We start from the raw sequence: 16,773 nt of genomic DNA, 5'->3' as shown, positions 1-16,773 counted from the left end.
CATCGGATGAATGCTGTTGATGTTGAGGTAGTGAATCTTCAAGTTTATCAGTTACTGTATCTCATGAGCACGGGAAGTGCCGTGGTGAAACTTCTGGTTTCTTCAAAATATTGGTGGCTGGGTTACTTTGTGTGATGGCAATTTTATTTAGGAGTGACTCTTACTAAAGTCAGCGCAGTTTTGTTCATTTCTGTCTCGCAAGAAGACCAATCAGTCACACAGTGTCAGACAGTATGTAGAGTGAGTGATACTGGAAAAGCAAGACACACACTGTTCTTGTAGAAAGAGATTCCACCGGCATAGCACTAATGGCCAGTAACCAATACTGACCAGGCCTTAATTAAAAGATAGTTGCGAATAAGAAACTTCACGCACGCAGATTGCGACATAAAATATGTTTTATGGGTAGACTATGGAAAAAGTAGCTTAATGTGACCAGAGTGCATTTGCCCGGTGTGCCTGATTGCCATTCCAGCCCTGCTTGTAGCCAACAAAATAAAAACAATTCTCTTAAATAATGCCATGGATGGGGAATATCTTGCTTCTCTGAATGGGTCAATCAAGATGACAACCGCGATTGACTTGACTGCTCACTATTTATGTCTTTTTTACCTTGCAGTAATTGTATTTTGTTACTTTGGGACTTTGGGCAAGAGGCAGGGTACCAATCAGTCACAGGGCACAAACTGTATCGACAAACATGCATCAGGCTCACATTCGCACTTGTGAACAAAAATAGTCTTCAATTAATCTAACACGCATGTTTTGGAATGGGAAAGAAAGACGGAATACACGGAGAAAAGCCACGCAGGTACAGAGAGAACATACAAACTCCTACAGGAAGACAGAAGTTGAGATTTGAACCCTAAAGCTCAGTAGTCTGTGCTGCCCCAGTGAAATAAAAACGTAATGACAATGACAAACAAATGTTCAATAGATCTTTGAACTTCATCAAAATGTCCAAGAATATTGGGTCCGAAAGGCTAAAACCAATTGCCATTGTCTGGCAACCAGTTCAGGTTGTACACAATGCTTCTTGTCCAAAGTCCACTGGGATAGTCTCCAGTTCACTTGTGACCCTCACGACGACAAGGGGTTAGGGCTCGGACTCGCCCTCTAAATCCCTACTCGCTAGTTGTGTTGACAGTATGAATGACTTCCGAATCCAAATCAAATTGTTGCTCCTTGTACTATTCCAAAATAATCATCCAACAAATGAAAAATCCAATTTGATTATTTTAAAACTATCTATTGAACCGGAAAGAGAGGACACTGGCACGTTTTGGGCAACTCCCGCCTTTAAAAAGTTTTTTTTTTTCTTTTTAGTTTAAAATGACTTACTTTAACCAGGATCCCTCGCCGTACTGTGGCCAAAGGTAGAACCTGGGTTGGTTTTGCATCTGTCTGTGCCATAAATCCTCACTGCCTTGGTCCAGCTGCCGCCTTTCTCGTTAGCCTGCTGGCTACCTAGAGTAGGGAATGATGAGTGAAATATTCTCAACACAGCCAGACTGTATGTTAGGTTCAGTAAAAAATATACTGTAAATTGCCCTAAAATATAAACATGACTGGTTGTCTACTGTTAGTCTTGTGATTGACAGGTCAGTCTCTCTTACATTAGGCCAGCTGGTATAGATTTCAACTTCCCACATAGAATGAGTGGTACGGAAAATTACAATTAGCAACCATAATAAACCAGCAAGTCCAATAAAGCTTAAGGACAGTAAATACACACACATATCTGTGTGTAAGAAGATCGGTGTAAAAACGACCACCGTGCCTCTGAGCATTTGTTTGATAGTGATATCCAACTTAAGGTTCATGCACTAGTACACTCTTTGTCGTCACTAGTAAGAAAATTCAACACTCTCGTAGAACTAGGGCGCATTAGTACAACAACTGTGCCCTACTAGTAATATTTGTTCCGCTACTGCCTTGCACCGTATGACATTTCTGCACATTAATAAGACAACTTTGGCATACTGCGTGTAATTAGTGAAGCAAAACAGCGCAATAGTTGACATCTACGCGCTAAGAAGTTAACTAGTAGAATTTTACGTCACATGTAGTACTCGTAGCACACAGTTGTCAACCAATGCACAGTTTTGCCTATTAACACATAGTTGTCCTACTAGTATGCCAAAGTTTTCCGACTAGTCAGGACAAAGCGGGTACGAGGACGTGGACCTAATGCTGGATATAAAGGATATCGACTAATTGCTTTATGGAAAGCCGAATGAGCATTCCCCCCCCCTTCAATATCAAGGATTTCAAAGCAATTTGAGCATGTTTTTCAATATCCTTGATGTCCATCTTAAAGTCGTACTAGTAAACCAGAGTGGCATTAGTGGTGGAAAATTTGTTTTAATTCTAGTAAGTCACAGGCGTTCGACTAGAGCGCCCTTCTCTTTCTTCTAGTGCGCTGAACTGTCTTATTAGTGAGGGTAAAAAGCGTCCTGGTACATGGATGTCAACTAATAAATTCCCACCAGTTACGGCACAAGATTGTTCAGCAAATGCCAAGCAAGGACGGGCACTTGTTTTTCTTCCGACGGTACCTAAACGCAGCAGGAGTCACAGCACTATGCGCTGCGCGTGGCCGACAGGCACGTTGCGTGGTGACTCACAGCTGAGTCAGAGCGTCGTGTCCCAGCCTACACGGCGGTGGCGGCCAATAACGCACGAGCGGCGGCCGCCACGGCACTGAACTGTCACGTCGCTCGGTCACCCGCCCCCCACACAGTCTGGCTGTGGGGGGTGGCTATGGAGGTTATATGGCTTTACCTTAGAAAAACACAGTGTGTGTTGTGCACATACAGTAGTAAGGATGACCAGTTACACTACAAATACAAACTGACTGTAGCTGCACTTGATAAAGAACTAACTACTCCAGATTTGTACACACTTTATTCGACGATACATACACTATATGGAGAACTATCCATTCCATTTTCAGGAAGTGAAAATAGAATCAATTATGGAGTTCGCAGGAAACGACTTCCATTCTTCTGGGAAGACTTTTTACTCATTCACATTTTTTTCCCCCCCCCCTCTGACAATCATATCTTCAAACATGTGCCAGATCATGCACCTGCTCTCATTCATGGCTCCACCAGCAGCTATTAAACCAGACAAGGTGAAAAACTACTGTTTAATACTGACCTCCTTCGGCAATCACATGGAACTGCAATAATACGGATGAGGCAATAATGATGATAAAATACAAGAGAAAAGATTGAATCGCAACACAGAGTACACAATACATTGATAAGACGCCCTAAAACATAGTTACAAAGTGCAGAGCACAACGAAACCAGCATCAATGCAAATCAAATAAATTATAAATGTCAAGTTATTCTTACGTGGGAAAGCTTTCCAAGTACAAAGGACCATGGAAATATCATGTAAATATAATATCAATTTAAGCCTCTGACGTAGGATTTGTATTTTTGCAGCATCCCAATTGTATATATATATATATATATATATATTTTTTTTTCCCCCCACAAGTATTGAGACTTATTGTGCTAGTATGGGACCCAAGGTATCAAATTTGGTGCTATATTATGTTTAAATGTGTGTGGTTATGAAAATGAACGTCCTAAACACTGCTTTTTTCTTATTATGAAGGGCTTTGGTGTTTCAGAAACAGCACAAAACCAACAAATAGGTGAGTTGTCAGTGAATGACGGGGGATAGAATACAATCTGCGAATAGATGAATTCACGAGTAGCAGATGACGAATGTGTTGGAAATCGAATGCTTGTTTTTCATGATACTCAGTAGGGACAAAATGGGACCTAGGGGGAATACTGAGTTGTTTTTTTTTGTCTCGGCAGTGGAAGCGTTGGGGGTTAGGGTGGTAATGCTGAAATTGCTGAAAAATGAAGATCATTTTCACAGATCTTCATCTCAGACTGCCAAAGAGCAAAAATTCACACCTGATTGTTAATATTTGCAATGTGAGCCTGCGACTGACATAAAATGGCCTCAGTGGGATAAGTGTGCCCGTGCAGGTTAGGAGATCTGTCTCAATATTTTTGTCGATGTACTGTACCTGGACTGTGGACTATGAAAGGTTAAGGAGTGGTGTCTAACATATGGCCTGTGGGCTAAAACTGACCCAAACAACTGTGCAGTTAAGTGTAGTATTAAGAGTTCTATAATTTACGATTGATCGTGAGGTCATACAGTGAACTCGTGGTTCAGAATACGCAAATTTGCCTATTAAATTTTCGGGGGAAACATATCCTATGTTATCCTTTTTGCTTTTTTTTTTTGTGCTGAGACCAAAGCCATCATTAATATATACATATTTAAAGAAAAAAAATGCTTTCTTTTGGTCAAGGACCAACGTTGAAGTGAGAGGAGGCGCTTCATTCAAATAGGCCAAGTGTTTTGCTACCATCTTGTGGCATCTATAAGCAGTTCCAAACATTTTTGGGTGGTCGCCGAGGAGCCTGTGTTCGTAGGTTGAGCTATTCTACGTTTGTTGCTATTTTGAAGTTTTGTACCTATACAATAACTGTGATCACAACGTACCAATATAGATGATAAACTTAAGCAAATGGCATTTTTGTTCTTGTTAAGGTTGATCTTAATGTTTCGTTAAAGGCTAGTCATTTAAATATGAAGCTTTTCCCAATGTACTCGTATTGCTTTGACGTCCATCTTGGCTGGAGGCCCTCTGATCCACAACGAACCCATTACACGAGCACAACAGTTGCTTCAACATGGACAGCTCCATGTTTTCTGATCGTAACATAACATTTACAAATTATAGATGTAAATGTACAAATTGAGCTCACGTTTTCGTGTGTGCAATGGGTGTATTAACATCGTTTTTAAAGCTACCAAACTTGTGTCCATGTTTTATTTTGTTTGTTTTTGTATAGGGTACAGAATGGTTTGCTCCACCTGTATCCGCGCTGCTTAAAGCTGCGGCAAATCTCTCCCAAGTACCTCACTTTGAGCTCTGACTCACGGCAAAGATGAACTACAGAGAGCACTACACTTCTTCCTCCTACCGGAAGATTTTCGGGAATTCTTCCAGGTTCTCCGCCGCCTCCTCCTCTTCCTCCCCCCGTATGAGCAGCTCCATACCTCGGGTGTCCCCGGGTCTCAGGTCCATGGCCGTGTCCCGAAACAGCGCCTCTTCCGTGGGCATGTACAGGCGGCTGGGCCAACCTCCAGGCTCCTTCTCTCTCGTGGCCACGGACTCCCTCGACTTGATCCAGACTTCGGTGGTCAACAACGAACTGAAAGTCATCAGAACCAATGAGAAAGAGCAGCTGCAGGTATGTCAGTGAAAATGTATATACAATATATAATCTAATAGTGTATATATATATATATATATATATATACAATACTGGAACTATTTCTAAAACCTGTCACAATGAAAAAAAAAAATGCACAAAAAATAGTTTCCTTCTTTTATTGTTTTGCATCGTGCTTGCAGTAAGAATGAAAACAACCAACTGGTTCCTTTTAAAGCAACATGTGTTTTCAAAGTTTTCACTCGCAAAAACCCATGCAGGCACAGGGAGAACATGAGGTGAGGCCGGATTTGAACCCTGGACCTCAGGACTGTGAAACAGACGTGCTAACCAGTTGTTCACCGTGCCACCATGTTAAATTCACTCAACGACAAAAAGTGTTTTTGTTTTTTTTTTCTTTTCAGATTTGACTCTTTAAAATATTCAGCTTTAAATTGTGCACAAAAATACACAACAAAGAACAAAAAAAACACCACATAAAATCAAAACTCCCTTTTCCCCACTTTCACAAAAAAGATCAAGATTAGAAAGAATTCTTGAACACCACAAGATGGCTGGCACAAGACGACGCGTTCACTACGAATCTCTTGAAGCCGACATCCAACAATTCTCTAAATAAGGCCATGAATAGCAAATATCTTGCTTCTCCGAATCTGTTGCTTTCATCGTTAATGCTCTCTCTCTCTCTCTTCCCTCCATGTCGCTGCTTTCCCTTTTTTTTCTGCCTTGTAAGACCCCAAGATCTCAATCAAGTTCTTAGTTGATTTTACCTCTCTAGTCACGTCGAAAAAATTAATGAGCATATTTGACAATACGGAGTAGAAAGTACATATCTGTTTTCAGATGTACAGAGAAGGCCTAATAGTCAAAAGTCGTCAGAAAACAAAATACTCAAAGACACCACCAAAATCTACTCCAGTGACAGTTTTGTACTTCATACTTCCCATCGTCAATAACTAAACAAGTGAATGTCCACAACATATAACATAAAACAAGTCAAGTAATGGAAGTACAAAGGACACAGCATTTGGTATTTGCACTCTCTAATCCAGTGATTCACAACCAGTGTGCCATGAGCGCTCGTCAAGTGTGCCGTGGGAAATTATCAAATTGAACTTAATTGCTCAAGAAATTATTCATTTACAAGAAATAATCTAACTTATTTATCTATTTATGCCAGTGAGGCATAGTGACAGACAGAACAATTGAATGGTCTTCTATTAGACAGCAGGAAGTACATACAGTAATTAATGTATCCACTGTTTGTGACATTGTTTGTTGGATTGCCGTGAGATTTTTTCAATTATAAAATATGTGCCTTGGCTCCATGAAGGTTGGAAATCACTGCTCTAATCCATTGTTTCCTGGCCTTTATTCAGTCAAGGCCCATATTTTACATGACAAAAATGTTACGACACCACCTAACAAAAAATGTCACAAAAAGTACTGAAATAATGGTAATGTCTCAATTTACTCACAAATGTGCTTAGTCAGTGTGAAATCTGGGCCTTTTTAGTTCAACATGTAGATATTGTTCTGTATGAGTGACAACTGGTGGATACACAGGTGAATTGTACCTTCTGCTAACGGGTGGAAAACCTTTTAATTGTTCCGCCTGTCACTGGCATAGATACATGAACATATATACATTATTTGTAGTAAATAATTTTCAGACCCGCTAGTAAGTGAAATTAAAACCAGAGCATGTGGAGAAAATGCAAACTCCACAAAGCAGGGCTGGGTATGAGATTTCACCTTTAAATCAACCAGGATTAATACGGCTAAATCTTATTCCAGGACACATAGGGTTGCTCTAAAACAGCACAGCATTTGAAACCTTTATATAACATGCACACACGCATACTGAAACACTCTCACTCACAACAGAAATGCTGTTATACACATTACTAAAAAAATATTAAGTTCACACACACAACTAAAATGCTCTCACTCTCATGAGAATAGCGTATGTGAGAAGTAAAAAAAAAATAAAAAATTCTGTAGTGTGAGAGAGCATTTCAGTTGCGTTTGAGAAAGCATTTTAGTTGGGTGTGAGTGACAAAAACATATTTGTGTGAGAGTGTTCCAGTAATGTGTATGAGAGCATTTCAGTCGCGTGTTTGAGATGTAATTCTGAATTATGTCACTGACGTCCCCTCATATGATTTCCTGATAAAGTCGTGGAGTTACATTAAAAGACACGATATAGGGGCCAACAACCATTTTAACACAGTTAAACTGTCAGGTGTTTCAATGGTCCCTTTGCAGAGTAGCAAATACATATTTTAGGCTGCCCATAAACACAATAACTACCTCGAAATGTAAGAAAGGTCATCCAAAACAGGTAAAAATGTAGTCGTCATTAGCTTGGAGGCTTGTAAGCATCTTAAATATGTTACAGTTAATGCCAAACAGGAGCCAGTACCAATGAGGCATTTGTCTTGCTGCACAGGGTCTAAATGATCGCTTCGCCATGTTCATTGATAAAGTCAGACACCTGGAGCAGCAGAATAAAGTTCTGGAGGCCGAGCTGGTGACGCTGCGGCAGAGGCAGAGCGAACCGTCACGGGCCGCTCATCTCTACCAGCAGGAGCTGAGGGACTTGCGGTCCCAGTTGGAGGACCTGAACAGGGACAAGAACCGCATCCTGATCGAGAGGAATAACATGGAAGATGAGTTGCAGGTACAAGAGCAACCATGACTGTCTGTATCATTACATGATAAGGAGGAGCATTGGAGCCATTCTGTAATGAAACAAAAATAATTATGCAGTACAACAATAAAGTCACAATGAAAAGAATTCAATAAAAATACTATGAGAAAAAAAGTTTAATGAGAATTAGAACTATATTTTTAGAAACAACTACAAGTTGAAATAATCTTTTTGTTTTCTTTTACCCGATCTAACCAAGTCTTTTCAAGCAAATGATTATCCAGTTAATATATGGTATGCATCTAAAATAAAACCGTTCCATTTTGACTGAGACTGGTGGTTGTAGTTTGCAATGTTGTGGAACACAAAAGATGTGTCGAATAGTTTGATTACCTCAATTGTTCACATGACAAAGTTAAAAATGTAAGGACCGGCACTCACTATGACGCATGCAGTCCAGTTGTACTTAAAGCTACGTCCAAATTAATACTTACTACGAATTACAAGCTAGAAATCTTCCTTCAGTTTCACCACAGCATTTCCCTTTGTGTCTGCTGGAGCTGCAAATCTAAATGTATGCTTTATTTACAGCATTACATTTGTCTTTCTTACTTTGCTCATGTGTAACTATTTGCTACATTTTAGAAACTCAATGTAAAGTATGAGCAGGAGCTGAGCGTGCATGAAGAGACGGAGCAAACCTTGAAGTCCTTCAGGAAGGATGTGGATGATGCGGCAGCCATTCGTCTGGATCTGGAGCGCCGAGTGGAATCGCTGAGGGATGAAATCTCCTTCCTGAACAAAGTCCACGATGAGGAAATACAGGAGTTGAGCAGCTTGATGGAGGCGCAGCAGGTCTCCGTGGAACTGGAACTCGCCAACCCCGACCTCACCTCAGCTTTGAAAGAGATCCGCAACCAGTACGAGTCCATTGCCTCCAAAAACCTGCAGTCAGCAGAGGAGTGGTACAAGAGCAAGTTCGTCAGCCTGAGCGAACAGGCCACCAGGAGCAATGAGGCCATGCGCGCCAGCAGGGAGGAGATGAACGAGTTCAGGAGGCAGCTGCAGGCCAAGACCCTGGAGATCGAGACGCTGAGGGGTGCCAACGAGTCTCTAGAGAGGCAGACCACAGAGATGGAGGACACTCACAATGCTGAAGTCACAGCATTGCAGGTACGCATTGAGAAACGTATGACATATGCAGTACAGTTAACCCTCGTTTATCGTAGGCGATATATTCCAGATGCACCCGCCCGTGAAAATCTATATGTAAAGCATAGCGAGAGCGTCTTATAGCGTCTTAATATTGTTTTAACCCTCCCATGCTTTAAACACATTTGAACTTATTCAAACACAAACATTTTACAAAAACACACTTTTAAAAGTATTCCTTAGTGCCTGTTCACACTCTTGCTTGAGTGATTAAAGCATGTTAAACATTTTTTTTTTAAATACCAGTCAGCCATTACCAGTTACTGTAAATACCTGGTAAACGTCGAGTAAAAGTAAGTTACTTCAACCTGAATATGCAGCAGCACGCCAGTGAAGGCTGTGAGTGTCTCCAACTAATAGGATTGAGCAGGGCAAACTCATCAATTATGTCACAGCTTGAGTTCCATTACCTAAGAGCATCCTTCAAGGTGGCCCTAACATGTCAATGTCAAGGGCAAGTTAAATAGAAACTATTTGCAGATTTACAAATTAGAACCTGGCCCCCGGGTCCCCAAATTGGTCTTGTTGTCTTCCAATAAATTTAAAATACATAATGCATGCATAAAGTTCTGTACGTGCGGGTCATTCATCTAAAATATGGCCATTCGGTGCTGAGCTAGGAGAACGACAATGAACATGCTATAATTGCGACTTCTTGACCATTCTGATGATTGTTACTAATTTTAGCAATGAAAATCTCTGGTCATTTACACTCTGACACCTGTTTCATGAGAAATGCTTGCCTTAAAACACATTGTTATGCTCAAGATACTAACCTGTTCCATCTGGATGCATTAGCTTTTAAGGGCAGCATGACAAACTACACAAAATAAATAGCTTTAGTGTGGAAGTCACTTAGGCTTAGACAGCGAAAGTTCTTAGTGAACTGATCCTGTGCATCTAGATTAACCCAGACTGCTGCTAAATTGGATCCAGGAAGGCCATCTGTTTTCACTAGCTATTTAGGGAAGCTCAAACTAAGTAAGCCTCAAAGGTTATGTTTGTCTTTTAAAAGACAAATGTAACCCTTCAACTGTGTGACCTTTCAATGAGTGTCTTTTCATCATTCTGCTTGCCCTCTTCGAACAGGACACGATTGGCCAACTGGATACTGAGCTGAGGAACCTCAAGGGAGAGATGGCCCAGCACCTGAGAGAATATCAGGACTTGCTCAACGTCAAGATGGCCCTGGACATTGAGATAGCTGCTTACAGGTGAGTAGAGATGAAACGGTATGGAAATGTCCTATCATTATTGTCATGACCAAAGTAATCACAGTTATCAGTATTGTAATTATGTTACCAAAAAAAAAGTAAACAAAAACATTATGGATACATGCACTAAAGCATTGCCACAGAAAAATCAGCTACTCTTTGTACTTTTTAGAATATGAGAAATTGTAGACAGCAGAAACCAAAATGAATGCAAGGTCACAAGAAAATTAGATGCTTTCATCCATTTAGTTTGCTCTGGTTTGTATCAGGACAAAGTCAGTGTCCCGCCTGGTTCACTGTCTGGTAAGAATTCCAAGTACCATGATGCCCCACAATCAATCAAAACCATCACCTTCTTCTCTTATAAGTCACAAGAAAGTAAACAGGAAGTCTATTGTACTGCCTAGTGACTGATAAGCGAACGAAGCAGCACAAAAAAAAACACCAAATGTAGCAAAACAGTTGATAACTTTGTTGTTGATAACTAATAATATTTTCAACAATCTGTCAGCTGCTGATGGTATCGCTATTGTTATTGTGCTAACACAGCACACATTGCACCAAAGAAAAGCCAGCTCTCTTTTACTCAAGGAAAGAGTTAAATAGGGAATTAATAGTAATGCAAACCATTTAAATTCTTCATGGTACCACAGGGCATCCAGACGGTTGAAAATTACAAATAAGAAAAAAAAAGAGTGGTAGTAGGAGGATGAGCAAGAGGAGCTTAGCTAACTGTTAGCTTATCTACCCGTTTTCTCCGGGTACTCCGGTTTCCTCCTACATCCTAAATACGTGTGTAGTAGGTTGATTGAAGACTCTAAATTGGTCACCGGGGCCCCCCTCTGGAGCCAGGGCTGGAGGTGGGGCTCGAAGGCGAGCGCCTGGTGGCCGGGCCTGCACCCATGGGGCCTAGCCGGGCACAGCCCGAAAGGGTAACGTGGGTCCCCCTTCCCATGGGCTCACCACCTGTGGGAGGGGCCATAGGGGTCGGGTGCGGTGCGAGCTGGGCGGTGGCCGAAGGCAGGGACCTTGGCGATCCGCCCCCCGGCTACAGAAGCTGGCTCTCGGTACGTGGAATGTCACCTCTCTGGCAGGGAAGGAGCCCAAGCTGGTGTGTGAGGTCGAGAAGTTCCGACTAGATATAGTCTGACTCGCCTCCACACACAGCTTGGGCTCTGGTACCAGTCCTCTTGAGAGGGGTTGGACTCTCTTCCACTCTGGAGTTGCCCACGGTGAGAGGAGCCGAGCAGCTTTGGGTATACTTATTGCCCCCCTGGCTCGATGCCTGTACGTTGGGTTCACCCCGGTGGACAAGAGGGTAGCCTCCCTCGGCCTTCGGGTGGGGGGACGGGTCCTGACTGTTGTTTGCGCCTATGCACCAAACAGCAGTTCAGAGTGCCCACCCTTTTTGGAGTCCTTGGAGGGGGTGCTGGAGAGCGCTCCCGCTGGGGATTCTATCGTTCTGCTGGGGGACTTCAATGCTCACGTGGGAAATGACAGTGAGACCTGGAAGGGCGTAATTGGGAGGAACGGCCCCCCCCGATCAGAACCCGAGCGGTGTTCTGTTATTGGACTTCTGTGCTCACCACGTATTGTCCATAACGAACACCATGTTCAAGCATAAGGGTGTCCACACGTGCACTTGGCACCAGGACACCCGAGGTCGCAGTTTGATGATAGACTTTGTGGTCATGTCATCGGACTTGCGGCCGCTTGTCTTGGACACCCGGGTGAAGAGAGGGGCGGAGGTGTCAACTGATCACCACCTGGTGGTGAGTTGGCTCCGATGGTTGGGGAAGATGCCGGTCCGACGTGGCAGGCCCAAGCGTATGGTGAGGGTCTGCTGGGAACGTCTTGCAGAATCCCCTGTCAGAAGGAGTTTCAACTCCCACCTCCGACAGAACTTTGCTCATGTTCCGGGGAAGGCGGGGGACATAAAGTCCGAGGAGATCATGTTCCGCGCGTCCATTGCTGAGGCGGCCGACCGGAGCTGTGGCCGTAAGGTAGTCTGTGCCTGTCGTGGCGGCAATCCCCGAAGCCATTGGTGGACACCAACGGTGAGGGATACCATCACGCTGAAGAAGGAGTCCTATCGGGCCTTTTTGGCCTGTGGGAATCCTGAGGCAGCTGATGGGTACCGGCTGGCCAAGCGGAATTTGGGGGTCGCTGAAGCAAAAATTCTGGTCCGCCATCCGGCGTCTCAAGAGGGCGAAACACTGCACCATCAACACTGTGTATAGCGGGGTTGGGGCGCTGCTGACCTCGAGTCGGGACGTTGTGAGTCGGTGGGGAGAATACTTCGAAGAGCTCCTCAATTCCACCGACACGCCTTCCCATGAGGAAGCAGAGTCTAATCCACGACCTGGAGAGGGCACGCCATCATTTTCCGACTGAGGACCATGGTCTCAGATTTGGAGGTGTTGATTCTCATCCCAGCTGCTTCATACTCTGCTGCGAAATGCTCCAGTGAGAGTTGGAGATCACGGGTTGATAAAGCCAACAGAACCACATCATCTGCAAAAACTAGAGATGCAATACTGAGGCCACCAAACCGGATCCCCTCTAAGCCTCAGCTGCGCCTTGAAATTCTGTCCATAAAAGTTATGAACGGAATCGGTGGCAAAGAGCAGCCTTGGCGGAGGCCAACCCTCACCGGGCACGAGTCAGACTTACTGCCAGATATGCGGACCAAACACTGACTCCGGTCGTACAGGAACCGAACAGCCCGTATCAGGGGGTTCGGTACCCCATACTCCCAAAGCACCCCCCACAGGACTCCCCGAGGGACACGGTCGAACACCTTCTCCAAGTCCACAAAACACATGTGGACTGGTTGGGCGAACTCCCATGCAACCTCGAGGACCCTGCCGGGTGTAGAGCTGGTCCACGGCCAGGACAGAAACCACACTGCTCCTCCTGGATCTGAGATTTGACTTCCCGACAGACCCTCCTCTCCAGCACCCCTGAATAGACCTTACCAGGGAGGCTGAGGAGTGTGATCCCCCTGTAGTTGGAACACACCCTCCGGTCCCCCTTATTAAAAACCACCACCCCAGTCTGCCAATCCAGAGGCATCGAGCGACTTGGCCGAACCCGATTGAACTGCCGCAGTGTGCGGCAACTGGCAACTGTTTCCATGAGTGAGCGATGAGTCTGGCACTGGTGTTGGGCGCACACTTTCGCAACGTCGCAGTTCACAATTAACCTAAATGCACACACGCTTTCACTCACAATGAAAATGCATTTCTGCGTTTGCGAGCCGGCCGTGCCGCCTCAAGCCAATTACTATATAAAGCATCAACTATTGTGTTTTACATCAATACTTAACTATATTCATAATGTATACTATGAACATACAAGTCAAGCCAAGTCCATTGGTGTGCAGTACCGCAGCCTTCGTGCTGATTTCTTGCATTCACCAAACCAATACAGAGACCATCTTCAAAAGCGGAAGTTGTATCACATTATCATCATACCTCTTTTCTGAAATAAGATCTAATCCCCACCAATAACTAAAGACTTAAAGATTTATTAGCCACCATTTGTCACTGTTAAGCTGTACTGGTGGTTGCAATGTGAAGACTCCAGTCATCCAGTATGGTGCTGATGGTGACCAGTACCCAGATGTAGTCACGTGACAGTAAACATCTATTGTTGTGTATATTTAATATGATGTGGCGATTAAACATTTGTGTGGTTTCACAGCCATAACAGCCCTCTGAGAGAATCCGAAACTATCTGGATCGCAACAAAAATCAGTTTGACACACAATTCCGTTGGGTCTTTGCTACTTTATTAGAAGTGCGGCATTAAATGCTCAAATTTGGCTCAATAATTTATATACCGTGTGTGTGAGCAAATACAGTAGGGGAAAGAGGCAGCAGAAGTAGTCTAAGCTGTCATTGCAACTGAAATAGTTTTGTTTTTCATGACAGATTTACAATGTATTTGATTAGTTCATTTTTTTTTTCTGTTGATTGTTTTTAATTTATTGTTTTAAAACAACAGAGAAAAATGCACGTGGCAATGCACAAGTAATTGACACCCATCCAAAAAGATTAATTACCTATAGATGCCTCAGGAGAGCAGAAAAGCACTTTTTTCCTTTAAGACAAGGCTAGTTAAGTGACAGTTTTTTGGCCCCAAAATGGCACCAAAGAAATGCACATTTTTATGAGACAAAGTTTTGGCTCAAGCACAAAAACAGCAACTACATTTTTTAGCAAATAAGAGAGGATAGGTTCCCCTAAAATAGACACTATTTTGCAAATTTTCAAATGCCGAACAAGAATATCCGGTGGCAATTACTACCTCTTACTTACTACCTTACTAACTTAACACATTAGAACCCACATAAACGCTCTACTCAAACGGGCCTCCGTCTGCAGAATAAATAAGTAAACATAATTTCTTGTGGCATAGTGGGCGACTGGTTAACGCATCTGCCTCACAGTTCTGAGGACCCGGGTTGAAATCTGGCCTCGCCTGTGTGGAGTTTGCATGCTCTCCCTGTGCCTGCGTGGGTTTTCTCCAGGTACTCTGGTTTCGTCCCCATAAAACATGCATGATAGGTTAATTTAAGACTCTTTGTTTGTATGTGACCTGCGATTGGCTGGCGACCAGTTCAGGGTGTACCCTGCCTCTCGCCCATAGTCACCTGGGATAGGCTCCATCACGCCAGCGACCCTAGTGTGGATAAGCAGTATGGAAAATGAATGAATTAAAAAATGTCTTACTTCTACTCTGAAGGTCCCATATATTGTCAATTTAGACCTCCATAGTGACTCTCTAACATGGACTGAGTATAAAAGTGGTAATTTCATGTCATAAAACACCAAATTTTTGTCATACGAGTGTCCAGAAAAGGCCTCTCTGACAGTTACTTCTGTTTGACCCGGTTTTGTATCTGCTTTGTCCGTATTTAGCGAAGACTGACCCCTTTCCTCTGATTGGTTGCTTCCGTGTAGAAGATCCACTTGTCAGAGCACACGTGTTTATGTTGACAGCGCTGGCTCGGGAGCAGAAATGTAGGCAGAGATCTTTGCTAGTGACGTAGATAAGCTTGAGAAATTCAAATGACCTGATTTCAGGCCTCTCGGCAGAAAAACGTCTGTAACTCAGGAATGCGTGGACGATTTTAATTCATATTTCACGTTTACTGTGGCACCATAAAGACAATATTACATCCCAAATACTAGAAAAAGTTGGTTTGGCAGAATATGGAATCTTTAATATATGTATTTTCATCCTACAAGGAAGCTGCTGGAAGGCGAGGAAACTCACTTTAACTCAGGGATGTCATTCGGAGCCGCCAGTTACAGCTACCAGGCCCGAGCCCCAGCCGGCTCCTCCAGAAGCAACCAGCGAGACAAAGACGGAGCCAAGAAGGAAAGCCTCAAGGAGGAGGAGAAGGACGAAGCAGACATCAATTCCAATAACTAAAGACACAGACTGAGGCAGGAAGGGAGACAAATAATACATACTGTATTTATAAAGTTCTAGTCAAATACTGTATATGCACAGTAGAGTCCAAATATTCCATTGCAGTTAATGTAATGTTTTTGGAGTGATGAAAATCAGGAGTCAGATATACGATTTCTTTCTTTCCATAGTGCTTAAGTCTGAAACATAGAACATTTTTGGACTCAAAATATTTCTCAAATGGAAGCTTGTATCAAGATGTAAATCAGGTGAAGTTAACCTATTATAGGGTATGTTACAATTGATAAACGAGTAACGTGCTAGACTCCAGTCATTTTTATGTGTGAAGTGTGGTGGCTAACCAAATGTTTATTACACCAAATAGGTTGTTTGCTCATCACTTAAAAAGCTTCATATTAGTGTTCTTTCTTCAGTTATTTAAAGAACTAGCTTGTTTGTGTGTACCTACCGCTGTATTTTTGGCTAATATCAGTGTTGATGTCAGGAAATCTGTTTTAGAAGTGGCTGTGAAAATACTGTACTAATAGACCATTTTACCTAACTTTATGCATCAGTGTCCACCCCTATTCACAGTGGAATTAATTTGTATGGACTGATGTTAAGAATAAAAAGATCAACTGATGACTGGTCTCTCGTGTGATTATCCATCTGCGCAGCTTTAGAGGATGCATCAGAACTGCATTGACACTTACGCTTTGAAAAGACAAAATCATTTTCGCTCATCAAGCCAGCAATTAATCTGCTACACAGTATGTATGTGGCATAGGTACATCATTGAGCAATAAATTCTACCCAGTGTCACAGCATCGACAACTTCACCGAGCAGTCGGGTCTGTGCGGTATCTGACACATATCTGTGTATCCAACAAAACTCAATGCAGCGCTGCTTACTTTTCAGTTATGACAAGATAGCAGGGGTGACGCACCTGCGAGGGATTGAGGGTTTTCTGCACGCTAGCCTCTACATTGTAGT

The 16,773-nt window shown here is 43.0% G+C and overlaps 2 protein-coding genes across 2 annotated transcripts in view; one reads left to right on the top strand and one right to left on the bottom strand.

The window, feature by feature from the left end:
- Positions 1–1,481, bottom strand: part of sertad2b (SERTA domain containing 2b) — a 42,736-nt gene extending 41,255 nt beyond the window's left edge. The window contains exon 1 of the mRNA XM_061790046.1: positions 1,342–1,481. Coding sequence (XP_061646030.1) covers positions 1,342–1,400 — 59 coding nt within the window. The 5' untranslated portion in view covers positions 1,401–1,481. The remainder of the gene's footprint in view (positions 1–1,341) is intronic.
- Positions 1,482–4,897: 3,416 nt separating this feature from the next.
- LOC133485570 (alpha-internexin-like) lies at positions 4,898–16,422 on the top strand. Its single transcript, XM_061789485.1, has 5 exons — positions 4,898–5,297; positions 7,732–7,962; positions 8,578–9,105; positions 10,234–10,358; positions 15,614–16,422. Exons 1-5 carry the CDS (start codon positions 4,992–4,994, stop codon positions 15,798–15,800), a joined length of 1,377 nt encoding a protein of 458 aa, XP_061645469.1. The 5' UTR covers positions 4,898–4,991; the 3' UTR covers positions 15,801–16,422.
- Positions 16,423–16,773: the final 351 nt, after the last annotated feature.

Source organism: Phyllopteryx taeniolatus, chromosome 11 (genome assembly GCF_024500385.1).
Source record: "Phyllopteryx taeniolatus isolate TA_2022b chromosome 11, UOR_Ptae_1.2, whole genome shotgun sequence".
In the NCBI taxonomy this organism is placed as follows: domain Eukaryota; kingdom Metazoa; phylum Chordata; class Actinopteri; order Syngnathiformes; family Syngnathidae; genus Phyllopteryx; species Phyllopteryx taeniolatus.
This window is presented reverse-complemented; position numbering and strand designations above follow the sequence as displayed.